This window comes from Cynocephalus volans, chromosome 6 (genome assembly GCF_027409185.1).
Source record: "Cynocephalus volans isolate mCynVol1 chromosome 6, mCynVol1.pri, whole genome shotgun sequence".
Classification (NCBI taxonomy): Eukaryota; Metazoa; Chordata; class Mammalia; order Dermoptera; family Cynocephalidae; genus Cynocephalus; species Cynocephalus volans.
In genome coordinates this window covers 156270530-156297674 of record NC_084465.1, presented here as the reverse complement: position 1 = coordinate 156297674, position 27145 = coordinate 156270530, and the positions used below count along the sequence as shown (strand labels likewise).

Here is a 27145-nt window from a genome sequence, read left to right as displayed (position 1 = left end):
TGTGATATGTAATGTACTTGAACATTCTCTGGCTGTGTTTCCCTGAAATTATTCTGGGACTTAGATATTTCGTTATTAAATAAATAGACCTTTTTTCTTAACTATATTAATCCAAGTAAATGTCTGGAATGAGTAAGTTGCAGTTAAAGAGCAGTGAGTAAAAAAGGGGGGGGGGGAGTGGAGGGATGACCTCAGCAAAGGAAGAAAGGGGTAAAAAGTGCATCATATTTGTAACTTCCTGGAGTCCGTAACTATTTCAAAATTAAAAGTTAAAAAAATTGAGGAGAAAAGTATACTATAGCACTATTGCTGTAAATTACAGCATTTCTCTCAGCTCACCGAGGTGCTCATTTTTCCCTCTGTAGAGTAATATCCTGAAAATGGATACAGGTAACATTCAGTTGGGGCTACAGGTACATTTCCTAAAAGATCAGTAAGTTGACACTTTCCATATTGAATCACACGCTTAGAGTTTTCCAGTGATTAATTACAATGTTAAGATAAACATATATTATACAAGTTAATTACTTAATTTCTAAGTCTAAATATTAACTGGCACATGCACCTTTAAGCCAAAGTATATCACAATTGCATCACTCATAAAGTGAAAAAGGAAAGGCCGCTGACTTGAAATTTCACTCTGTCTGTCTTTTGTTCTTTAACAAGCATGAGACTATATAGCTCCATGAAAGGCATATGTCACTTTCCCTGTGACAAAGCCCTATAAAACCTGCATGTATTTCTGTATTCTCCTTTATAGTGAGACAAGAGTGGACTTTGGAGATATACAACCCTAGATTAAAGACCCACTTCATGGCTGACTACCTGTGTGTACTTCAGCAACTCACCAGACCTTGATGTTTTTCTCATCTGTAGAATGGGTTATGGTGAGAATTACACATGAGGGCATGGATTTAGACCTGTGGCATTACTCTGCCTAATCAGAGCAAGTTGTACACACTGTATCCAGACATTGACTATTCATCCACAACACATTGCTGCGATGAGCACTTCCAATTTGCTTTTCATAAAACTTGTACCAATTTATACATCTGTTCATGGTGTGGGAGAGCTCCTTTCCCCCTCCCTCTTTGCCAACTCTGCAAGATGTGATAACGGGAGGTTTATTTTCATTTTGTTAATTATCTGAATATCCTAATTTTTACAGTAAACTTATTGCTTCAGAAATGTTATTTAAATTTTAATGCCCACTCTCTTTCACCTAATCTAAGGAAATGATGAGAAATGGCAGAAGAAATCTACGATCCCTCCATATCCCTCTTCCTAAGACCTTTCCACACTGTGCTCCTGCGGTCTAGAACATTTTTTCCTCTCCTCTTTGTCTAGATAATTGCTGCTAACCTTCAGACCTCAGATCCTTAATAAGGTGAAATCCCCATTTACCCCTAGTTTACTTTATTTAACATGGGTATTTTTTGAAATTATTTTTGAGGAATAATTCACATGCAATAAAAATTCACCATTTTAAAATGTATATAGTTCAGTGACTCTTATTATATTCACAACATTGTACAACCATTACCACTATTTAATTCCAGACCCCAAAAAGAAGGGAGCACCCATGCCCGTTCTACAATGTGATGCTGCATGAAAAGGTGCCATCTGTGAAGCAGAGAGCCCTCACCAGACATCAGATCTGTTGGTGGCTTCATCTTGGACTTCCCAGCCTCCACAACTGTGAGCAACAAATTACCCAGTCTAAGGTATTCTTGTAATGGCAGCTGAAATGGATTAAGAGAAATCCTTTGCACACTTTTTTGGGGGGAAGCTTGCCAGTACGGGAATCTGAAACCATGACCTTGGTGTTATGAGGCCACTGTGCTCTAACCAACTGAGCTAAGTGACCAGCCCTGACTTTATTTTTTTGGTGGCTGTTTGGTATGGGGATGTCCATTTTAAAAATTGGTTATTTTTCTTTTTGTTGTTGAGTTGTAAGAATTCTTTATATATTCTGGGTCAGAATATTATGCAGCCATTTAAAACCACGTCTTTCAATAATATTTAATGGTTTGGGAAATTATTTAGCCTGATCTTAATTTCACATAAATGAAAATAAGGGATGAAAAAAATTCACGGAAATTCTAGTAGAAGTCATCATGGAAGATGGCGATTACAGGTGATTTTCTTCTTTATGCTTTTCACTATTTTCTACTTTTTCTGCAATTTGCATGTATTGCCTTCATGAAAGAAAGCTAAAGATTATTAACTGAAAGTATTCATATTCATTAAGGTTGTGCACAGACTTCTGGATTTGCAATAATGTCTGATGATTCTCTTTGTAGGATTTTATAATTAGTGGAGTCCAACCCCTAGTGACTTGAGTGGCTTTAGATTCTATCAGAGGAGGTGGCCCCATGTTATGAATTGTTCTCCAGGAAATTAGGGTTAAAGATGTGGGATGTAAAATAACTCTATAAACAAGCTCCTGACTAAGTCTCATCTCTGACTTGGTGAACTGTCACTCAACAAACATGTGAGAATGCACAGCCCTGTGAATTTCATCTCTTTCATCCAAATCCCATGGACTGCTCTTTCTCTCCCCAGTGGTGGCCAGTTGGCTTGCCCATATGTCAGTGCTACCACCCACTCTAAAAAACAGAGAGCAAATGAAATCAACTTACAGAAATTGAAATTGTGGCAATTTTAAATTCAAGCAAAATTCTGCTCCAGAATATTTAGGTTGGAAAAATCTTTTAGAATTGCTAAAGTTAGGTGTAGTTTGACTGTCTTGGTGAGTACACCACAGACACCCTAAATGTCTATGCCTACCTGTCGTAGCGAGCCCACCACAAATGTTCTAGACGTCTGTGCTCAACAGCACCTGGTCACAATTTAAGTTAAGCACTGCCCACCCTCTAGCTTACATAACATGGCACATCCATCTGATACTGTTATTAAAATAATTTGAGGTTCCATAATGACTAGGATTTAGTGATACTAAAATTAAGACTATCCCTTGAGTGTTTATATATATTTGAGAAAAGGGAAACTCTAGATTTCACTAATTAATTTTTCTAATCTACTTTATACAAGATATTGTATTGTCAGAATTATATATTTATAAAATTTCCCCTAAATAAAAGCCTTGAATTTATTCAAAAGTTACAATCTACACTAGAAAAATGGATCAATCTTAATAGTACTAATTTGACCAATATTGTTAGTATTTTTCTGTTTAAAAGATCACCACCATAAACTAATCAACAGTGGCAGAATTCAGAATAACTGGATACCCCTGGAAGGGTACTTACTGGCTGAGGCATGGAGGAACCTGGAGGCTGGGAATATGCCTCAAATCTTAGCCTGCTGGTGTTTGCATGGGTGTGATGTGTGTGTATGTATGTACTCATTGAGCTGAATACTATGTATGTTGTACTAAAAAAAAACAACAAAAGATCATTTCTTTTAATAGAGTTCTTGAAATTATTTTATTTTTAATGTTCATCTTTTTCTGATAATTACTGTATGTTCATTTTAAACAATTTTGCAAAATACAAAGAAGTACCAAAAAATTAAAATTATTTATAATCAGTCCACCCAGAATAACTTGGTATTATGAGAAAATGTTATCTAAAGACTTGCTTATAAGTCAGCAGACACTGGCAGGCTCTTTGTCAGCACCATCAATGTCAATGCTAACAAGGGAGGGCTGCGGCCACAGACACCACCACCCCTGATGACGAATGCTCCCAACATCCACACTCCTCCCACCCAAAGGGCTTCATACCTCGTTCCTGGTTATGACCTTGTCATTTGCCCTGTGTGACAGCCTCATGCTGTTACTGTTATGGCCCTGAAAATCATTTGCAGAAGCCGTGAAGCTGAGAACCCACACGTGGGTCAAGGAAGGGCACTTAGCCACTTTCCACTTTCATCCCTTCTAGTCTCAACCTCCTGTCCACCTCGGTGGCACTGAGAACGGGGCTGTGACCTCACCTCCCATGAGTTACGAGGCTGAGCTGACACACGGTTGAAGTCATGATCTTGCGATATAACAGCACTCTCTCCTGAATAAAGCAAGGATGAATAATCACCCTCTTAAACTAAAGGCTTGGTTGGCCCTGACTCATGGAGCTTTGGAGAGGAAAGCTCTGATTTAACAATAGGACCAGGATGGCTCAGATAGCAAACTCTCAGTAAGCCTCTGCCACCTGCCAGCACTCTGCCACGTCCTTTGCAGACATTCACTCCCGTCGTTCCTCTGACAACCGTACAAAGACAGTGCTGTTGTTACCCCCATTTACGGCTGAGGGACTTGAGGCTCACGTGCACCCCGCCATGCGATGGGCTTCATCCCGAGAAGAGGAAGCTTAGAGATAAGTACGGTTGCCCTGTTGTAAGGCGTGAAGCCCGGCCCTTTCTGAGCCGGAATGTGTTTCACTGCAGCCGGGCATGAAGAGCAGTGAGAACGGGATGCCACGGGGCGGTCCTGTGGGTATGGAAAGACGTAGGACCAGCTTTCAGCTTTCCTACCTCCTCTGCCAGATTTTTTTCAACTTCCATACAGTTAATTCAGGGAAGAAATGAGCCATTTGGTTATACCCTAGTCCTAAGTTCCCTCAGCTAGTGAGGCAACTTTTAAACTTCCATCTCACAGAGAAAATTATATTAATATAAATGCCATATAGATGTTCATCAAAAGATCTAGGATGCCTTTGTCAATGCTGGCTGCTGGCGTGTGTCACCCACCTCGTTTACGACAAGGAAGCTGAGTCAGAGAGAGGAAGTGTGACTGGGTTTGGTTAAAAGTAAACCACCGTGCTTGATTTCATCTGAAAATCACAGCAATGCAACAGATCACATCTGCTATTCAAAGTCAAAGGAGAAGAAGGAAGAAATGTTCCAAAAATACACACTGGTATTATGGCTAAAGCCACCTTCCAGCTAACGTGGGAGGGAGGAGAACTGAGCTGCCATTTTTATCCTAGTGTGTTCCCACTGACCATCCCTGTCCTCACTCGGACATGACTCTGGCTGCTTGGTCTTAGAAAATTCATCTCTCCCCTTGCGCATTGGTTTTCTTCAACCATCCCCCACAATATTTCTGGCCCCCGTGTGGCCTGCTAGCTCCTCTCTGAGTAGCCGAGGCTGGTGCCACCTGCCATGTTCTCAGTTCTGCGTCTGGTTCAATGGGCCACCCCTCTTTGTTTCTTTTGTGGACACTCTCGACCTTGGGCCCCCATCTCAGTACTGGCCTCTGTGTGACTGGATTGGGCCATATCTGAATGCCTGGCTTCTGCTCCCCCTGTGCCACTGGCCCCTAGCCCATGGTCTCGCTCAAATGGCCAAGAACAGGGCCAGAGAGTGCTGGTCTTGGGGGTCTCAGCTCACCTGGTCTGGTCCATTGCTCCCCATCCATGGTTAAAAAGTTCTTCCTTACAGGATGCATGTGTGTCACCCAGACCTCCCAGGACTGCTTCAGGCTCCATCCCCCACGGGAACATAGCACAGTCTTGCTGCCACCAGCCAATATGCTGGACTTGTTCTGGGGTACCACTGAGCCCAACAGGGCCACCCCAAATAGCCACACTGGAGAAGACATGCCAGCTGCTGACTCTGGCCTCATCTCAGTCCCTGAACCACGTCTGGTTTCCACGTCATCATCTACCTGCTTCTCCACCTGGTCACCTTCATGAACACTTCCCTTGCCTTGGGCTTTTCCCTCCCAAATCCCTACTCAAATCCCTACTGATTGTCAACCCAGCTCTGGTTAACTTGACTTGGCATCCGAGGGTTCATCTGTTATAACTACCCCCAATCTACCTCTTTGTAAAAGAAAATTATTTCTGTTAAACTTCTAAATTCCATCTTTTCTCATCAATAGGGATGATTCTTATTGTCACCCGGGGTCGTTGTACATTTTTTTTTTCTAGCCTACAATCTATGAATCTACACTCATGACGAGAACATGTACCTGAGGCCCCCTGGTATTCACACCCTCAGGAGGTCCTCTCCCCCATTGAATGGGACTGAATAATGTGACCAATAGAATATTGTGGAAGGGACAACTTGTGATTTCCAAGGCTAGGTCATAAAAGAATTATTGCCTTGATCACTGTTCACGCTGGGGGAAGCCATCCACCATGTTGTAAGGACACCTAAGCAGTCCCATGGAGAGGCCGATGTAGAAAGGCACAGAGGCCTCCTGCAGACAGCCAGATACTGCTTGCTAGTCCTGTGGGTGTGCCATCCTGAAGTGGATCTTCCAGCCCCAGTCAAGCCTTCAGACGACTGCAGTCCCAGCTGACATCTAACCACCTCCTGAAAGACCTCAGCCACTCCCTAATTCTTGATCTGTAGAAACTAAGAAATAAAAGTTTTAAGCTACTACATTTTAGAGTAATTTATAAAGCAGCAATGAATGTCTAATATAGTATGCTTCTCTATTTTTCTCCATGCTCCAACAACCCTGCACAGATATACATAAACATATACACACATATTTTCTAAATTAAACTTTTAGTTTTGAGATAATTGTAGATCCATGTGATGTTGTGAGAAATAATACCAAGAGATCCCCTGTACCCTTTACCCAGTTCCCCCCAGTGGTAACATTCTGCAAAACTGCATTATAATACCACAACTAGAATACTGATACTGGTACACCCAAGATACAGAACAGTTGCATCACCATAAGACCCCTCACATGGCCTTTTTATAGCCATATCCACCTCCCTCCTTGCTCTGCCATAGTCAGTCTCCAGCAACCACTAATCCATTCTCCATTCCTATAATTTTGTCATTTCGAGAAAGTTATACACATGGAGTCATACAGTATATAGACTTTTAGGATTGGCATTCTTCATTCAATATAATTCTTGGGAGAGTCATCCAGGTTGTTCTATGTACGAGTGTCAATAGTTTTTATTCCTTTTTATTGCTGAGTAGTATTTCATGGTGTATCAGTCCATTTTCATGTTGCTATAACAGAATACCTGAGACTGGGTAATTTATAAAGAACAAGTTTATTTGACTTATAATTCTGGGACAGCTGCATCTGGCACAGGCCTCAGGCTGCTTCTACTTGTGGTAGAAAGTGGCAGGCAGCTGGAGGGTACAAGCAGATCACATGGCCAGAGGAAGCAAGAGAGAGGTGGGAGGAGATGCCAGGGTCTTTTTAAACAACCAGCTCTCACGGGAACTAATAGAGTGAGAACTCACTCACTACCCCCACCCCCCAGGGACAGCATTAATCCTTTCATAAGGGATCTGCCCCCCTGACTCAAACAGCTCCCAATGCTGCCACATTGGGGATCAGATTTCCACATGAGTTTTGGGCGGGGGGGCAACACATCCAAACTCTATCACATGGTAAAGATGTACCAACAGTGTGTTGAAGCACTCACTCACTGAAAGATACCTGGGCTGTTTCCAGTTTGGGGCTATTACGAATAAAGCTGCTGTGAACATTCATACTCAGGTCTTTGTGTGAACATAAATGATCACTTCTCTGAGCTAAATGCCCAAGAGTGTACTTTTCAGTTCATATGGTGCTTGCATTTTTAGTTTTATAAGAAATTACCTGTGGTAGGATGGATAATGTCCCACCACAAAGATATCAAGGTCCCAATCCCTGTGACTGTTAATTTATATGACAAATAGCACTTTGTAGATGTGATTAAGTTAAGGATCTTGAGATGGAGAGACTCTTCAGGATTATTGGGATGGACCATAAATGTAATCACAACTGTCTTCCTAAGAGAAAGGCAAACGAAGATCTGACTGCAGATGAGAAAAAGGCAATGTGACAACTGAGGCAGAGATTGGAGTAATGTAGCCACAATCCAAGGAGCGCTTGCAGCAGGCAGCCTTCAAAACTGGAAGAGACAAGACAAAGGCTGTCCCCTGGAGACTCCAGAACAAACCAGCCCCATAGACACCTCGATTTTAGCCTGTAAGATTCATTCCAGACTTCTGACTTCCATAATTGTGAGATAATGAACTTATGCTATTTTAAGCCACTGAGTTTGTGGTAATTTGTTAGATCAGCAACAGGAAAGTAACACACTGTTGTACTGTTTTTGCTGTGAGGTGCCACTGAGCCCACTGGTGAGTGTAGGGTGAGTGTCTCCCTAAATAACATGTTGTTTCCAGGGTGACTGTACTGTCTTATGTTTTCCATCAGTAATGTATGTAATTTACTTCCTCCACAACTTCGCCAGCATTTGCTGTTGTTGATATTTTTTTCTTTTAACCTTTCTGATAGTCATGTAGTGGTATCTTATTGAGGTATTAATTTTTATTCCCATATGGCTAATGATGTTGAATAGATGTTCACATGTTTATTTGCCGTGTGTGTGTGTGTGTGTCCCCTTTAGTGAAATATCTTTCATGTTTTTGTCCATTTCCTAATTGGATTGGTGTTTTATTACTGTCTTTTATTGTTTATGATTTGTTTATTTTACAGTTTATTACTGTTTAAGATTGTTTTTGATTATTGCATTTTTGAGAGTTTTTATAGATTCTAAATACTAGTGCTTTGTTGGACACGTGGCTTGCAAATATTTTCTCTCATTTTATAGTTTGTCTTTTTATATTCTTAACAGGGTCTTTGCAGAACACATTTTTTAAAACTTTGATGAAGTCCAATTCACCACTTCAGCATTTTATAGACTGTGCTTTTGTTGTCAAGCTAAAAGACCTGTCTTGCCCTAAATCCCAAAGATTTTCTCTTACATTTTTTCTAGGAGTTTTATCGTTTACATTTTACATCTAAGCCTGTGATTCAATTTGAGTTCGTTTTTGTACAAAGTATGAGTTTTAGGTCAAGGTTAATTTTTCAGCCTATGGATGTCCAATTTTTCCTGCACAATTTGTTGAAGAGGCCGTCCTTCCCTTGAACTGCTTTTGCATTTTTGTCAAATATCACTTGGCCATACTTGTGTGGATCTATTTGGGGGTCCATTATCATGCCCCATTGTGTCTACCCCTCTGCCAGTATCACACAGTCTTGACTACTATAGCGATAGAGTAGAGTAATTCCTACAAATTTATCCTTCACTTTTAAGGGTTTTTTAAAAAGGTATTCTAGGGTCTGTGCCTTCCACATAAATTTTAGAATAAGCTTGTTTATATTTACAAAACACCTTATGGAGATTTTGATAGGAACTGCATTAAAGTTACAGATCAATTTGGGGAGAACTGACATCTTTACTATGCTGAGTCTTACAACATGGTATGTGTCTCCATTTATTTTGTAAATAGCATTTTGTAAATTCTAGCATACATATCCTATACATGTTTTGTGAGGTTTATACTTAAGTATTTCATTTTCTTTGGTGTGATTGTAAATGTTGTGCATTAATTTCAGTTTCCACATGTTCACTTTTAGTGGTTAGAAATAAGATTGGATTTTATGTATCTTGCATCCTACGACCTTGCTGAACTCAGATTTTTTTTATAGCTTTCTTTGAATTTTCTGCACAATCACATCATTTATTTCTTTTTGTCCAATCTTTGTGCCTTTTCCTTCTTTTTCTTGCTTTATTGTCATGGCTGAAACTTCCAGCACCATGTTAAATAGGAGTGGTGAGAGCAGACACCTTGCCTTGTTCCCAGACTTAGATGGAAAGCATTCAGTCTTTCACTAAGTATGATGTTAACTGTGGGGTTTTTGTAAATGTTCTTTATCAAGTTGAGGAAGTTCTCCCTATTATTAGTTTGCTAAGAGTTTCTATAATGAATGGGTGTCAGCAAATGCTTTTTCTCCATCAATTGATGTGATCATGTGATTTTTCTTGTTGAGATGATGATTATATTCATTGATTTTCAAATGTTAAACAAACCTTGAATACCTGGAAGAAATCCAACTTGGTCATGGTGCATAATTATTTTTAGATATTGCAGAGTTTATTCACCAATATTTTGTTGAAAATTCTTTATCTAAGTTCATAAAATATAGCACTAGGTTGTTTTCTTTCTTTCTTTGTTTTTGGAGGGTTGTGGTGTCTTGTCTAATTTTGGTATCAGGGTAAAACTACTTTTAGAAAATGAGTTGGGAAGTGTTCCCTCTTCTATTTTCCAGAAGAGGTTAAGTAAAAGGGGTATTAATTCTTTAAATGTTTAGTAAAATTTTTCAGAGAAACCATCTAGGCCTGGAGATTTCTTTTTGGAGAGCTTTTAATCATAAATTCAATTTATTTAATGGTTATGTAACTATTAAGGTTGTCTCTTTCATTTTGGTTGACGTTGGGTAGTTTGTGGTTTTAAAAGAATTGGTCCATTCTAAATTGTTGAATTTATGAGCATAAAGTTGTTCATAGTATTCCTTTATTACCCTTTAACCCCTTATTGTCTTTTATTTTTATTTAAAAATTTTCTTATCATCTAGTTTTATTAACAGTTTGTGTCTTCTCTCTTTTTATCTTTGTTAATCTTGCTAGGTTTATCAATTTTATCGATTTTTTTCAAAGAACTGATTTTGGTTTCACTGATTTTTTTCTGTTGGTTTTCCTGCTTTTAATGTCATTGCTTTCTGCTTTTATCTTTGTTATTTCCTTTTTCTGCTTGCTTTTGCCCTTCTTTTTTAGTTACTTGCAATGGACAATTCAATTATTGGTTGGTAAACTGTTCTCTCTTCTAATGTAAGTATTTGGTGCTATAAATTTCCCTTTCAGCACTGTTCCAGCTGTGTCCCACAAATTTTGATATACTGTAGTTCCGGTTTCATTCAATTCTATGTATTTTTAAAAATTTCCTTTGAAACTTCTCCTTCGTCCTATGGATTATTTGCGGGCATGTCGTTTAATTTCCAGTTTTGGAAATTTTCCTATTCTTTTTCTATTATTGATTTCTAAGTTAACTCCATTTTAAGTTTAATTCCATTATGGTCAAAGAACATACTCTGTATGACTTCGATTCTTTTAAATGTGGTTAGATTTGTTTTATGGCTCAAGAGATGCTGTATTTTAGTGAAAGTTTCATTGGCACTTGAAAAGAATGTTTATTCTGCTGTGGTTTCATGGAATGCCCTCTGTATGTGCATTAGATCCTGCTGGCTGATTGTGTTGTTCAATTTTTATATATCCTTGCTGATTTTCTGTTTAGTAGTACTATCAATTGCTGACAGTGGGCTACACATTTTGTCATTGTTTCTGTCACAAGAAGTGTCCATAATACACATGCTTTGTTGTATCTTGACCCTCTCAGTCAACAATGCCTTGTAAAAATCTTTTCAAATCAACTTTAAAAGAACTCTAATTAACTTTTTTAAATGGGCTGAATACTATTCCATGGTGTAAACACAGCAGAATTTAAATTTATTCTACTGTTCTATAGAGGGACATTCACCTTGCTTGATGGGCAATGTAATTCCCAGTGGTAATTCCTCTGGCCTTCTCAATTGCAATTCTGAGTTTTGATGACAGAGGATAATTGTCAGAAACTCACAGTAGTTGAGTGGCTCATAGCAGGCAGTGGTGGGGTGGGAGGATGGGAAGTAAGTCTATACTGAGCTTTTTGATAAAAGAAAGTGTGATTTTGGAAATCATCCATAATTCTGCTTGTAGGTCATAATAAACAAGCCATACAGAAAGCTCTATCATCCTTTCTAAAAAAAAAAAAAAAAGAGTAGTGGTATCTAGACAAAGATGAAGTTATCTCTCAGTCATGCAGGCATAGGAACTAAAGGCCCAAATTATTTTTAGGACAGGGCAAAGCTCTAAAAATAGAGTATATCCCAACCCTGGCCAAAACTGTTATTCCAACATATTCTTTACTATGACCAGGGTCTTTTAATTTACAAACCAGAATGTAAACAGATGAGAGAATGCAGCATATAGTGGGATCATGACTGTTCCAGGAGTAAGAAATGTTAAGCTTAGAGAAAAGAAGTCAAGGGAAAATGTACCTTCAGCCACTTCAAGGACTGTCGTCTGGTGAGGAAGCAGCTCGGTTCTGCTGGGCTCAGGAGGGCAGATGTCCTAGAGTGGAAATGGACTGGCCACTCCACTTAGTAGGGAGCTTCCCACCATTGAATGGATCCAAGCGGATCCACACTTGCCCAGGATTCTAACCCTGACTGGGTGCATTCCAACTCAGAGAGGCTATGGCCCATATTATAGACAAAAGTCAACAGTACCCTATGTTGGGCTTCCTGCTGACGACGGCCAGCGTGCAGTACAATGTCCTTTCTATCCCCTCACAGACACCGTGCCCATTCCCACTCCAAAGAGCTGCTCACTCTGATTCTCCTGCCTTGAACACCCACCTTTTCATCTGCCCAGGTTTGGATAGTCTTTCAGGACCCAGGATAAATCCTGCCTTCTCTGTGAGGCCTTTCCTAACTCCAGCCCACCGCCGATCACTTACCACATAATTAGCACCTTTTGGAACATGGACTTTTTGTTGTTGTTTTTAAAATGGAGCAGCTTTTTATATTCAACTGGGACACAAATTCCTTTTAGAAAATCATCCTACACCTCTTCCACAACCTACAATACCTTCCACAAGACAAGGCGTTTAATTGAGCTCTCAAATAATACTTGATGATCCATTCGTTTCCCCCTTTCTTTTCCATAAATCCATGTGCTTTAATGAGAGGTGGGGGCATGCAGAAGTGTTAAGGAGTTTAGTTTTCTATTTAGAGATATCCTGGTAAAATCTGGCTACACAGTATATTAACCTAAAAATGATCTCTCGTGGCTCTCATTGAAGTTGAGTCTCTTATTGAAACCTTCCAGTAATTAGCTTTAAACAGAAAAGACAGAGGAAAAATCAGAACTCAAGGGTCTACTAATAATGCTTCTCATCTATAGAACAGCTTGTAGAGATTTGGGGTGTTCTATGGCATAAACCAGCTCACAGAATGAACAATTATCAAGCAATTTACAAATAGAACAGAGTTCAAAATGTGCTTCTTTGGAGTTAAGTTCTTAGTCCCCAGCAGTATACAAACAGACCCCTAGGTAACCTTCTTAACCAGTCGCCTCAGGACAGTCACATTCCCCAGGGCCCAACAGCCACTTCTATTCCTTTGTCTCGTGTATTAAGTGTTTATCACGGGCTCTTTCCCCGGGGAAGTCTTGGGAAGAGCTGGCTGACATCTTTCCTACAATCCATGGCCTTATATCATATCTTAGTCATCTTGGGCTGCTATGACAAATATACCATAGACTGTGTGGCTTAAACAGCAAGCGTTTACTTCTCATAGTTCTGGAGGCTGGAAGTCCAAGATCAATGTGCTGGCAGATTTGGTGCTGGTGAGGGCTTGCTTCCTGGTTTGCACATGGTGGAAAGAGAGCAAAGGGGCTCTCTCTGGTCTCTTTTATAATCCCATTCATGACCTAATCACCTCCCAAAGGCTCCACCTCTTAATACGATCACATTGGGGATTAGGATTTCAACATATGAATGTTGGGGGGACATAAGCATTTAGTCCATGTCATATCACATGTCACAATTCATGGCCTTCTATCACACATGTAAGCCCTCTCTAGATTACGATTTCCTTGACAGCAGGAACCATTTAATTCATTTTGGATTCTCAGGGGCCCCAGCACTAGGAATATAGTAGATTCTCACTTAACATGGATTGAACTGACAAATACAAAGATAAATATACAGAGCTGTGGCGACCCTGAGTAGCAAGCCACTAACTGCCCACATGAAAGAGACAGGAGAGAGCAGCTGCTGATTTGGGCTGAGTCTTGAAGGCTAAGGAGCATTATTCTAGGTGAAGATGGGGTGGAGAGAAGGGGCCCAGGGGGAAGAGTTTGAGCTAAACCCAGAGATGCAACTCGTTTGGGGGAAAATAAGTTGTTTTATGTGGGTGTGGCAAGAGGTGAGGCTCAAGTACTACAATGGGCCAAATGGAAAATTTTTATACTCAGAATAAGGATTTTGGATGGAATTCCGTAAGTGAGGCAAACAACAGTGAGCTTTTAATTAGAAGGATGAGATGACAGGCATGAACTATAGAAAGATAAACGTTTCATCACATTAACAGAAAAAGGTGAAAAGTACATATTTATCTTACTAGATGCTGAAAAAAACCCTTGATAAAATTCAATAACCATTTCAGATTTTCTTTTTAAATTGAAAATTGGGATCATAGAAAAATTTTCTTAACTTGTAAAAGTGTATCTAATAGCAAAAGTCCTCCTTGATAGTTGAATACAGAAGGACTCACTTTGTAGCCAGAAGCAAGAAAGTAACCTTCACCAACAGAATGGATCATTGCACGCAAGGCCCCAGCCAAGGCAATAAGAAAAGAAAAGGATTAACATTCACTAAAACTTGTACACACTTGCAAAAATATCTCCCCAAGTGGGAGGATGATATAGAAGAAGGTTCACTATTTTATTATTTGTGACAAATTAGAAACTATCTAAATGTCTAATAATAGGGAACTGTTGGAATAAATTTTAGTGCATCCACAATTTGAGTACTGAGTGAGTGCCAAAGAGAATAAAACAGAATTACAGGTACTAATGTTGACAGGTCTCCGAGGCATATTAAGGGGAAAGATCAAGTCACAGACCAATAAATGTTGAATGCTTTGTTTTATGTCACAGAGAGAAAGAAGATGAAAGAAAGAAAAAGAAAAAAGGTGTGTGTGCGTGCACGTGTGTGCACGTGTGTGCACGTGTGTGCACGTGTGCGCACGCACACCCTGGTAATATAAGCAGCAAATAGCTCTTGGGGGTTCTTTCTGAGAGGAATAAATTTAGAAGTACTGGAAAGGGAGTTGAGGGGAAACTTTCATTTTCCACTCCATATATTTGTGTGTTGTTTGAAACATTTCAGTGAGACTATATCATATATTTTTCTCTAATTTAAAAAGTCTTTCCCAAAGCAATTGTCTGGCAAGACCAGTATTTATTGCAGAAATCAAACAAGGACTGAAGAGAGCATAAATCAGGACAAAAGGAAAGAAAAAGAAGAAGGATTTAAAATCCTTTGGGGTGGAAATAAGTTTAGTGGTTGAACAGATGTAATGAGCTTGGGAAAAGGAAGTGCTCAAGGATGACTCGGACGTCTCTCAAGTGGAAAAGCAGGTGAACAGCGACACATTAACAAGGGACAGGTGAGGGAGAGAAAGGTTGGGAGTTGACTTTGAGACACACTACACTTCAGAGGCCCACAAAATGTGGACAGCATGTTGCACGACAGAGACACAGACCTGGGCTAGACGCACACCACTGGCATTTAGCACGACGCTGGTCCAGATACTGTCACCTCTCCTAACTGTCTCCTAATCCCCTCTATTTTCGTTCCTGCTTTTCCAATAGGTTCTCTGCCCAGAAGATAGACGAATCTATTGGAAAATCTCCAGTGGCTTCCCACTGCACGGCCCAGGTCCAGAGAGCTGCAGGCCTGACCCCTGTCCCCAGCCCTTCCCCCCGGCTCCATACGCTCCAGCCATATGGGCCGCTCTCTGTTTCCATTTCCCCCCCTGGAATGGACCCCACACACTCTCAAGTACTAACACCTAAGGACACATATCACACCCACCTCCCAGATAATTCCACTCATCAATTAAGGCTCTATTTCAGTGTCATCTCTGGGAAGAAGCCGTCCTTGATTTCCATGTCACCACAACCAGTGTGGTCCCCAGGATTTCCTCTCCTCTGTCTGCCCCACCGGCACTGAAAGAGCAGGAAGCAAGTCTAATTCACCACTTTATCCCCAACTCCTAGCATAGACCTATCCCAGAATGGGGGCTCAATAGATGCCCGCTGAATGAAATAATTCATTAATAAATTGATGGAGGAATACAGTAACGAATAGATGAATGGAAAGGGTAAGACTGCTCAAAAATTTTCCAGAAACAAAAGTGGCAAGAAAAGAGGGCTGTACAAGAACCAGAGAGGAGGAAACGTCAAGGCCGAGGCTGGGAGTGTTGGAGAGATGCTGTGGGCCAGCACGGAGGGAGGTCAGGGGAGGCAGAACCACAGAGGGTTTAGATTTCACAGTGAGGGGCACTAATGAGCCCTCTCTGGAGCACTATCCCCAGATGGATCGGGGAAGCCAGTCATTGCACGTGGGTGTGATTAAGAAGAGAGGATGGGAAGTGGGAAGGGAGGAATATGAACAAGAGGAAAGGAGTGTTCAAGGGAGGCAGGAAGGAGAGAAAGCTGTTTTAGGGTGAAAGAGACCTAAGGAGGATATACTTGTACACAATCATATGAAAAACAAAGGGAATACATCCTCGAAACTCAGCACTTCCCAGTGACTGTATTACATGTTACTATTGTCTACACCTGGAGATATTTGAGTCCCTTGTAACTGGGCGGTGTAAGACTCCACAAGCTGAGCACCACACCTCTCTTCCCACCTCCGGTGGCAGCAGGGTAGTAGCTATTCACACCACAAACACTGGCAAACACTTCAAATCATGACTCTTTTGTCCAGAGAGCTAGATGTTAGCCACTTACCAGCACTCCCCTGTCCTGGGGGTCCTGACCAAGCTGGTAAACAGACATAGCAGGAGTGAGAGAGTGCAGGCAAGAGAGGGGCAGGAGTTTGTGGTCATCACTGGGACATCAGAATTCCCCTCCTGGCCATTACTTGATGAGTCTTATTTTCTTCTCCCACCTGAGTTAATAATTGTCCCTCTGCAAGCAAGGTTATTATCTATTACAGGAGTTTCTATTTCCAGTGGGAAAAACCACAGCTCAGTGCTTTAGACAGTGCAGCCATCACCTGCTCACAAATAACAATCTTTAAAAAGGCAGTTTCTCCATCCCAGAGGCCAGAGGAGACCCTGGAGAACTCAGCCCTACGAAGGAGTAAGGGGGACTACCAAGATTCCACCGGTAATAGGAAGGTGGAAAGTCAGAGGACAGATGGAGGCTTCTCAGAACATGCGGAGCAGGAGGGACTAGGGGACCATGGGACACCTCCCCTTGCCTGCGTCCATGCCAGTTTGTCCACCTGACTACTGACCTTCTATTCACAGCCAAGCATCCTGTAAGAGGCCCAACCCTGGCCAGTTTCATTTTATGATCATTTTCATTTGCTATCTGTTCTTTAATTTGGTAAGGCCAAATAGATAGGTGCATCAAAATACTTTTTTTTTTCCTTTTTGTGACCAGTAAGGGGATCGTAACCCTTGGCTTGGTGTCGTCCGCACCGCGCTCAGCCAGTGAGTGCACCGGCCAGTCCTATATAGGATCCTACCCTGCGTCAGGAGCGCCACTGTGCTCCCAGCGCTGCACTCTCCCGAGTGAGCCATGGGGTGGGCCCCAAAATACTTTTTTAAAAAACCATGAGAGCAAATCTTAAGCGGAGAAAATTGCATCTATAAATTATTATTATTTGCAAATTAGAAAAAAAAAAGAAAAACCATAGTTTTTCAATTTTAATGGTGAAACAGCTTAATGTAGAAATTCGATTCCCCTCCTGGGTGCCTTGTCTCTGGCTGTGATTCTAAACCATCAACATGCACGAAGCTGCCTCTTCTGCTGCCCTGCTTGCTCCCGCCTCGAGGGGTGATGCTAGGTGTGACACACGCACTCCTCCAGGTGCAAGTGGCCATCCAGGCGTCCATACTCTGAGTAAGTGTGTGAACCATGCCACAGACCCTTGCTACGCGGTCCTGTAAAGACTTACGCACAGCTTCCCTTGTGAGCAGTGATAATAATTTATCTGTCCTATACCCCAGGCCTCTAGTTCAGTGTCCATCCATAGTAAACCCTCAACAAATGTTGGAGGGATTTTTAAAATGTTTCTCTATCTGATGCCCACAGGAACAGTAACGAAATCTGAGAACCTTCCAGGTGAGTTTATTTTGTCATTTCTTCTCCCACAACCCCACACTTTCAGAAAATAGAAATACCTATAAGTGCTTCGGGTCAGCTAGTGGTCACTCTAGATAACGACTTCAAAAGCTTATGTATAGACTTGGGATGGTGAATTTTGTGTCAACTTGACTGGGCCATGGGATGTCCAGATACCTGATTAAATACTATTCTGGGTGTGTCTGTGAGGGTTTCTTTTGGATGAGATTAACATTTGAATCACAGACTCAGTAAATAAATTGCCCTCCCCAATATGGGTGGTTCTCATCCAATCAGTCGAGGGCCTGAAAAAGAACTAAAAAGGCTGATTCTCCCCCAAATAAGAGGGAATTCCTCTTGCCTGACTGCCTTCAAGCTGGGACATTGTTTCCTTCTTGCCTTTAGACTCAAACTGGAACATCTGCTCTTCCTCGGTCTCAAGCCTGCCAGCATCAGGACTAGGGCTTTCCTGGGTCTCCAGCTTGCTGACACACCCTGCCTCCAAAATCATGTGATCAATTCTTTATAATAAATGTCTTTTATAAGAACCTATTGGTTCTGTTTCTCTGAAGAACCCTGACTAATACAATACTAGTAAAACCAATTTGGGAGAACACCTATTTCCAGAAGGACTGCTAGAAGAGCCCCACTGGACACTGAGCAGGGAAGGATAGGAGGTACGGATCCCATCTCCATCACCTGGGGCCCCAGAGGCCTGTTCCCCTCCTCATAGTGCTGCTTCAGGGCCGTGAAGTCAAATGCAGGGACCTCTGAGCACATTTGGGACCTTGAGGTCAAGGATTTGGTGTGTTCTATGAGCACTAAGGCGGAGGCACCTCCCAGACCTGCACGATTCTAGAACACCACAAACACCACTTGTCAGTTCATTGATGAAAGAAGGTCCCCATGCACTGGCTAGAGGCCTAGTTCTGATTACACGAAGAGCCCCCTCATTTCCAGAAGGACTTTGAGCATCCAGGCCACAGCTCGACCCACACTGGAGCAAACACAGGCGACACAAGTCAGTAGAGGAGAAACAGGTAAAACTTGGAAGTCTGGAGACTGTTCCTAAATAATTCAGGTTGGGGGTGTGGGTGCAGATGGCCATGAGCTGACGCCCATTGAAGCCGGGTGGTGGGTGGCCGGTACCCGACGGTTCATTATATCATCCTCCCTATTTTTTATGCTTATATGTTTTGTATGTTGCATGTATGTTTAAATATCTCCATAATAAATTTTATAGATGAACTGATTACAAGGCACATTACAAGGTTACAAGTGACCTTACAAGGCATGCAGTCTGCGAGCAGAGAAGGGGGTCAGTGTGAGATGGTTTAGGATCCTGGCAGTTTCTCTGGAGGCCCCATGGCTGATCTGACAAGGAGGGGGACGTTTCTCAGGCCTGTTCCCCTCTTCATAACTGGACATGAATTCCCTGCCTTACAGAAACAATCCAGAGTTCAGCGACAAATGTCTATTCCTCCCCACACCCCTTCCCTTGGGTCAGGAACAGGCAGGACAAATGGGGTCAAGGCTCTCTTTCTCCTGCTGAATGGGTTGTGGGGATTTCTACTTGGGAAGACCAGAGGGAGGGACAGGAAGCAAGAAAGGATGTGCTCAATCCTGGGTGGTGAAGGGGCCCGAGCACAAACTCGACTGTGTTTTGCCTGGGCCAGTGTGTATTTCTGCAGCCTGCAGCACAGCTCATACAGCTCAAGAGGGGGTGCAAGGGCCCCCCAGGGCCAGGAGACATGCCTGTGCTGTGTTTGCTTTAGTCATAGGAAAACGCATACACCAGGAATAACTAGAAACACAAATACTCTCAGAATTAACCTACACCTTGTCCATCTCCAGGAGGGGCCATAAGTCATCGTGAGGGGCTGGCTCTCCCAGGCAAAGAACACTCAAACCAGCATGTTGCTCTTGTTTTATCCTGAAAGGGGAAGGCTTTCCGTGACTCCTTCTTTGGTGGAAACCTTCAGGGGCCCAGCTGATATAGTACCTCCACTGAAAAACACGGTAGGGACTCCTTCTTTGTCAACAGAGCTAGAATCATGTTTTGATTTTTAACTTTTTTTAAACAGAAGATTTCTATTTGGGCAGGTGGCATCAAGATGTTTAATATTTGCAAAGCAAAAAAAACTGTCTTAAACATACTGTCAGTAGGTCCCTCTAGACTGCTAAACAATTATATTTAATGGAGTTTGATAAGATGAAGTTTGTCAGAGTGATCTTGGCAGAGAGCACTTCTGATGTGAGGCTGGCTGAGGGCCAACTTCCACAGAGCTTCAAGAGTTCAAATTCTGAAGATTGGGAATGGTTCTGCGTATTCCATAGACAGAAGTGAGGAAAACCCCTTTTGAGGGGCCTTCTGCTTTGGGAAAACAGCATATTTCAGATGACACCCTAGAATGGCTTCAAGTCTAAGGTAAGCAGCATTATCCCAATGAGTTCCTTGAACATTCTTCTCAGAAAGCCTTGGCTGTGAAGGGTTTCAGGCACTCAGCTGCCGGGCATCAGGAACCCGGGAGCTTTAATGGACAAGGTGAGGCACTGGCTTGAGCCACTTCCTTGAGATTCCTTTCCTGTGGCTTCCAGGTTTCAAGACAGCTCCTCACAGGAGCCTGGAGTCATGTCCAAAGACCCAAATCATCACTGGCTGGTGGTGGAACCTGCCACACCAGCTATGCAGTAGGGCCAGGCAAGTCTGAGCCTGAAACCCGTGGGCCCAAGAAGCCGTGGATCTAACTAAGCTGCTGCCATCAGCCCTGGCAAGAGCAGAGGGCTGACCCTGTCAGAGGCTGAGAGGATGCCAGTTCCCTGAAAAGCACAGGGCAGTCCTCTTCTCCTGGGAGGGTCAGGGGATACCCGGCACCTTCTCACCGACTCCCCTCAGGAATGAAACAGCACAGCCTGTAGCTGTGGAAATGCAGCCTTTGGCCCCTGCTATCCTGCTGGGGATCAGAGGTCCAAGCAGAGATGCCAAGCCCCCTGCACAGTTTAACCAGTGCCGTTCTGTTTATCCGTACTCATGACCATTCTGAAATTGCAAAAAGAGCCTTCAGGGAAAAGTCACCGATCCTAGTACTGGGAGACACAGGCTGAGGCCACATCATGGCCTGCAGTCACATTGCTGTTGTGTTTTGGTGGGCAAGGGGAGAGGCGACATCACGGTGGGAACACGATGGCTTGTTTCTTTTTTACCTCAACTAAATATCGGCAGTTATGAATTCACAGGACTAAAAGCAATTTGTAAGGCTTGTTGTGCGCTGCACACGCATGCACGCATGCACACGCACACACACACACACACATCCCCACGGTCAACATCCATTCTATTGTGCAGTCACACATACATACATACACACACACACACACACCCCACTATGGTCAACATGCACCCATTCAGTAGGCCGTTCTATGCTCAATGCTTCTCAGCATAGAGATACCCTTTATCTACTGCATATTGTAGGTGTTTTATGTTAAAATACAAAATGTTTTCTTCTTGTCCTCTACCCAGGAAATCGGCACAACCAGCCATTTCTTTCCATTCCATCTGTAACCATCTTATTTCTGAACTAAATGATTCCACTAACTTCATTTTCCCTTGGGTATTTCCACTGACTGTGCGGGCTGCTGTTCATGGCCTCCCTCTGAGCCCCACCACACTCAGGCAGCCAGCACAGTGGACCCCAGAGGGGAGCACGCCCCTAAGACTGCAGCGCGCTCCTGGGGGCCCATCTCCTGCAGTTACTTTAGATGCTGGAGCAAGGAGCTGTCCAAGTCATGATGCCACCGGCTCCCAGGATGCCTCAGCTAGGCTCTCAGGCCACAGAGACCAACCCCAGCTCAACCCTGCCCTCCTCTTCCTGCAGCCAGACAGCAAGGTGCAGAATGGTGAGCTGATGCTCGAGCCTACACGGAAGGAGCGAGGTGAGTCAGCGCCCAGGTGTCCTCCTCTCACCAGGCCAGGCCTGTGCTCTGAGGCACCCCCACCCCCCCAGGATGCAGGCTGAACACCTCCTGCGTGACCAGCCATGGCAGGAAAGCCGGCCTCTCGGTGGCTTTGCACATTTGCTGCCTAGGCTTTCTCTTACCGGCACTTTGCTGAATGATATTTGTCAAATATTCCTCAAAATATGACATCTATTTAAAGATAAAACATCTTGGAGTGGCAGAGGTGCAGAAGCCTATTCTTTATAGGATTAAAGTTTCACGAATGGCTCATCTTTCAGAATGATTTTTTCTTATGCATGAATATAAAATAAATGAATGAGATAATTGGGTATTTCTGGAAATATGACATTAGCTGTTTTGTAACAAGAAAGAAGACAGCCCTCATCCAAAGTCATCACAAGTTGCCTACCTGTGATGTGTGTGTATGTGTGTTGGGGGGGTGTATGGTGTGTGTGTGTGGAATGTGTGTGGTATGTGTGCGGTGTGTGTATGTGTTTGTGTGTGGTGTGCATGTGGTGTGTGTATGTGTGGACATCTATGCTTATGTCACATAAAAAGATGATATACTTTCCCGATCAAATTAATAACTTTATCAATTAATGTGAAAAGAATTTCTTAAACTATTGCCAAACCATCTGGACAATATTTACATGTAAGCCACTCATATTATGAGATTTTTTAACGATTTTAAGAAAAAATTCAAATTTTAAAGTTCAACTCCACCTTAAGGAATACTTTTTAAATCTAGAACTCAAAATTGAACCAATCCTACCATAATAACATAGCATGGATATACTTAAATAACTTTGCTGATAACTGGTTTGTATGATCTCTGCTCACAGTTACCAGAAACATATAGCTCAAAGAGAAAGAAGAGTTAGGATAGTTTTATAAACACTGAGCCAAGTGGAAAAAAAATTAAGAATAAATTTTAGAGTAAGTGCAATTAATAAAGACCACCTATAAGGAGCAATCGAACATTTATAAATAAAACAAATGATTTATACCACTTCAAATATCATCAGATTTACAAATGGCAGAAATAAAATAATTTTTAAAGAGCTCCTGTAAGAACAAGGCTTCATTCCAAAAGAAAAAACAGTCCGGCATATCAGTAAATAATCTAGTACTTCTCTGATTGTTAAAATCCCCTATAGATAAATAGCTCATCGTTTTCTTTGTCAGTCAGGGTCTAACACTCCAGAAACTGAAATCCATGTAAGTTGGGCAGAGGCCTCACAAGTGATCCTGAGTGACATAACCTGCTTGCTCACTGAGCGCTGATGACGGAATGACTGGGTCTGAGCAGTGAGTGCCTCAACCCATTGCTTTAAACTGGGCCTCTTGATCCTTGCCACTGGCTCTTGGGTCAGTCCTAAATATGGTCACTTCTTATCCTTTTTAAGTCTGTGATGTGACGAGCTCTAAGGAGGAGCTCTTCTTTCGGGGCCACGGGCTAGCCCGGGCCATAGCCTCGCCCCCCATCAGGCCTTGTCAAAGCTGAACCTCAAGGCTGTGCTTGTCCTCAGATGGCTCTTCTTCCTCAACCCAATGTCTGTAAGGACTGAACCTGTCCTCCTGTCCCCTGAACGGTGCATGTCCATCTTTCCTTCCCAAAGTCTTCCCTATATGACCTGTAGGAGGAGAAGGTGGACCACCAGGATCATGGTGAAGACCAGCAGCCGCTGAGGACGGGTCCTAGCTGGCTGCGGCCATAGGGCAGTAGAATTTAAAGGTGGGCAGCACCGTAATCAATACTCATTTGTATTTCTCTTTAGCCTGTTAGGTCCAAATAGAAAATAGCTTTTAAATGTAAATTCAATGAAAATATTGATTATTCTTTGCTGTTGGAATTTTCCTCTCTATCAAAGGCATATTTTCTTGTTCTTTCTGTTTTTCACCCGTGAAAGAAAAAAAAAAAAAAAACAAGTATCAAGTATACTCAGGAGGGTAAAAAGATGACCCACCTGACATGAATATAAGCCTTCAGGCTGCGTAAGCTGGAGCCTGCCTGTGTGTGCATGACCTTGTGTGTTACTTAACCCCGGACTTAATGATGGCAGAAGGACCAATTAAACATGCAATGAGCTTTGAATTCTAGTGTTGCTCAGGAAAATTTTCCATTCTTGAATTATAGATCTTTCATTAATTAATGTTACAGGCTGCTGTTCAAATGGTTCAATGTTTCCGAGATGATCAAAACCCACCAGACTTCTGTATTGTACAGTCCCCGCTCTCATGTAAGTGGATTAAGTTGAAATATTTTAAAATTATAATTCTTGTGTGCAATATCCTAATATCGTAAGTACATATTTCTACGAGTGGAGAAAATATATAATGATACATTATACAAATTTTCCAGGAAACTGAAAACATTTTGGGGCTTTCCTTAGTTTAGAAAAAATTTACATCAAAGAGAATGAGTCCTTTCCCAAACTCTAAGCCTTTAGGTTTCACAATTGATATCTAGACATATTATAAAGATTGCCATTTCTATCTACCAGAAATCTTTTAAAGTATAGACACTTTATAGAGACACAAATCAGTAGATGACAACAAATTAAATTTTCCTCAGTATCATAATTTTTCAATAAAATAAGTTTGTGGCTTTAAACCCAACACGGGCAATTCAGGAATTTGCACATGTGCACCAACAGAGGGCCATGTGATAATCTGAATCAAACACACACACAAGAAATTGTTCTTTAGTGTCTGGTTTTCTTTCTGCGTGATTTAAAACTTCTCCGAAAAGCAGGCGACAACATCCGAGTTTACGTTCACATGACACGACCATTCACAGCTGCTGATGAACACGGGAGAACCAACGACAGTCCAGAGCACTAAGCAGTCACGCTATGCCCCCATCTCTGCAACCCTTTACTCTGAGGCACCACAAAGTGACTCCAAGACATAGACAGGCTCTGAGCAGATCCAGCCCTCTAACCATCAGAATACTGCTGCTGCTTTGCTGGGGACAAGAGACAAAACCTTCTATCAACAGATTGTCATAGCAGAGAAGACTTATTTTAGTATGTTCATCATTATTTTGCCACTTGTGACCCTTAGAACTGGATGTCTACCTTCATTCTTCAAAAAAGCAAAAGCAACGCACTAAGCAAAGGGATTGTTTTTTTTTTTTTTAAGAAACACTTTAAAGGTATAAATTTGAGAATTCTCAATTTGAAAACTACCCTCTATGTTCAACATGACAGGTATAAAAAGCTTTGTCAAGGTCTACTTCTCTATTTTAAATGTAGGCATTTTTTTATAGTGATTATACTAACACTCTAGAAGTAATTAATATATTCTGGTGTCACAGTTTAACTTCAAAGTTGTCAGGATATTTTTGTTTGGTTTTGTTTTTGGCCTCTATTTATATAATTGAAATAAGCAATACAAGAATATTCATTTTCTTTTAAGATAAATTCAACCAAATGTGCATATTTTATGCTGATCTATGTTCCTTTTGGTAAACTATAATAATCCATATGCAGAAGCTAAAATGAAGGTTAAATTAAAAAGCAGCCCGGAAAGGTGAAGTGGTCCTATTTTTAACACCAATGGTCACATGCATTTATAAGTATTTCTTATACAGTTAGAAATAACCCACAGAATTAACTGTTTCTTTTAATATTTTGGTTCCAAAATTACCAGGATACTATATTTTACCTGAGTATGTGTTCAGTTGAATTTCTAAGCTGGGTCTGCAGCCAGTGTTTACAGACCAGACAGCCTGCTGATTTTTCAATGTTACCCACAACACCGTGGGGGTAGAGTTTGTGTCTCATTTCTTTCCCAATAAAAAGTCATGCCTTGGAGAGGCAGGACTGAAATCCTGCAACTTCCATCGTTCTCCCTTGTCTAGGGCAGTCTGCCCAGCTGCAGGGGCGGTAGCAGCTCACTGCTGCCCGACAAGCAGAAGGAAATCAGCATTCAGCAGATTAGTTGAACTGTGCCGAGTATTTTTCTTTAAATATCATAAAACGCTTGCATAAGAGAGGAATTTTATGGACTATATCTTCAAATTCTTTGTGTTGGAGGAAAAAACTCCTTCCCAGCCTGTGGCTCCTGGCGCAGACCCCTCCTCCTCTTTCAGTCTATTTAATAGAAGACTATAGTTACCGGGAAAATAGACCCCTGTTCTCAGTCTGCTGCTGTAAACCGAGACCATTCGGTTCGGAATGAAAGGCAAACGCCAAAGAAAACCTTGCTGGGTAAGAAGTAGAACCTGTCTTACAGAAAGCCAGACGGCATTGGCCTTCCCTGCAAGGAAGTGGGAATTCTTGCTGTGGGGGAAAGAAAACCCCTGCCCCACCGCTGGGAAAGACACAGCGGAGGTAGTGACACTCGGAGCACAGCTCGTCCCGGGGCCGCCCAAGTCTTCTCAGAGGGTCGCACACACACTAGCTAGGCCGGACGCCTGGCTCCCAGGGATGGGCTTCCATGCCAAAGGGCACTGAAGCCAGATGGCAAAGGCGTGCCAACAGAGTGGAGCCCAAGCCCAAGGGAAACCAGGGCAGAGTGAGGTCACCCGGTTGTTAAACCTTTTCCCAAACGATGCGGAAAAGGAGCATTTGTAGTTCCCTCCTCAGCACTGCCAAGCAGGCTGATTGCTAAGGAGTGCGCATTTCGTCGCCTGTAACACGACAGTCGCGGGTGCTCCCCGCACCCCGGGGCTTCAGGGAAGGAAGGGGGGCCGTCCAAGCTGACCCCCAACCCCGACCCCGGGACACCCCGCGTCCGCACCCACCTTGACCACGTAGGTGACTCCGGGCCCCAGCACCTGGTCGCTGGCGTGCGGCGCTCCCCGGGGGGTCCTGGGCAGCGGCTCGTCGCCGGGCCGGCCCTTCCTGGCGGCGCTCATGGCCGGAGCGCGGGGCGCCGGGGGCGCGCTGCCGTCAGGGGCGGCCAGGCTGGGCGCGCTGCAGCTGCCCGAGAGCCGCGCGCCCGCCCGCTCCCGGGCCGACGACAGGCCGCGGAGGCCTGAGCTGGAGAGTTTCAGGTGGGACACCTTGTGGAGCAGGTGACCCAGGCTGCCGGGCCCATCGTCGGGCGCCTTGCGCAGCGCCTCGCCAGACACCAGGTAGGGGGCCGCCGCCGAGGTCGCGCGCGCCGCCGAGACCTTGCCGCCGCCGCCGCTCACCGACAGGCTGTGGAGAAGGTCATCGACCGATGTCACCGAGTCATTCCTGAAGCGGTTGTACTTGGTGCGTGGAAGCATGCCCCTCCGTGGGCTCGCCGCATCCGCCTGGGCGCTGCTGGTGCCGGCCCCGGCGCGGGCTGCCGCGCATAGCAGGCGAGCCACGGTCCCCGGAGCGGGACGGAGAGCGGGGGCCCCGGGACAGTCTTCTGGAGGGGGAGAGCCGAGCAAGAGAACGGTGCCCTCCCACCATCAAAAGCCAGCACAGCAGCGGCCGCGCAGCCCCGGCCCCGGAGACCGCTGCTTG

The 27145-nt window shown here is 43.1% G+C and overlaps 1 protein-coding gene across 1 annotated transcript in view; it reads right to left on the bottom strand.

Moving 5' to 3' along the window:
• SHC3 (SHC adaptor protein 3) overlaps window positions 1–26919 on the bottom strand; it is a 145096-nt gene extending 118177 nt beyond the window's left edge. The window contains exon 1 of the mRNA XM_063100869.1: window positions 26449–26919. Coding sequence (XP_062956939.1) covers window positions 26449–26919 — 471 coding nt within the window. The remainder of the gene's footprint in view (window positions 1–26448) is intronic.
• Between the last annotated feature and the right edge of the window lie 226 nt (window positions 26920–27145).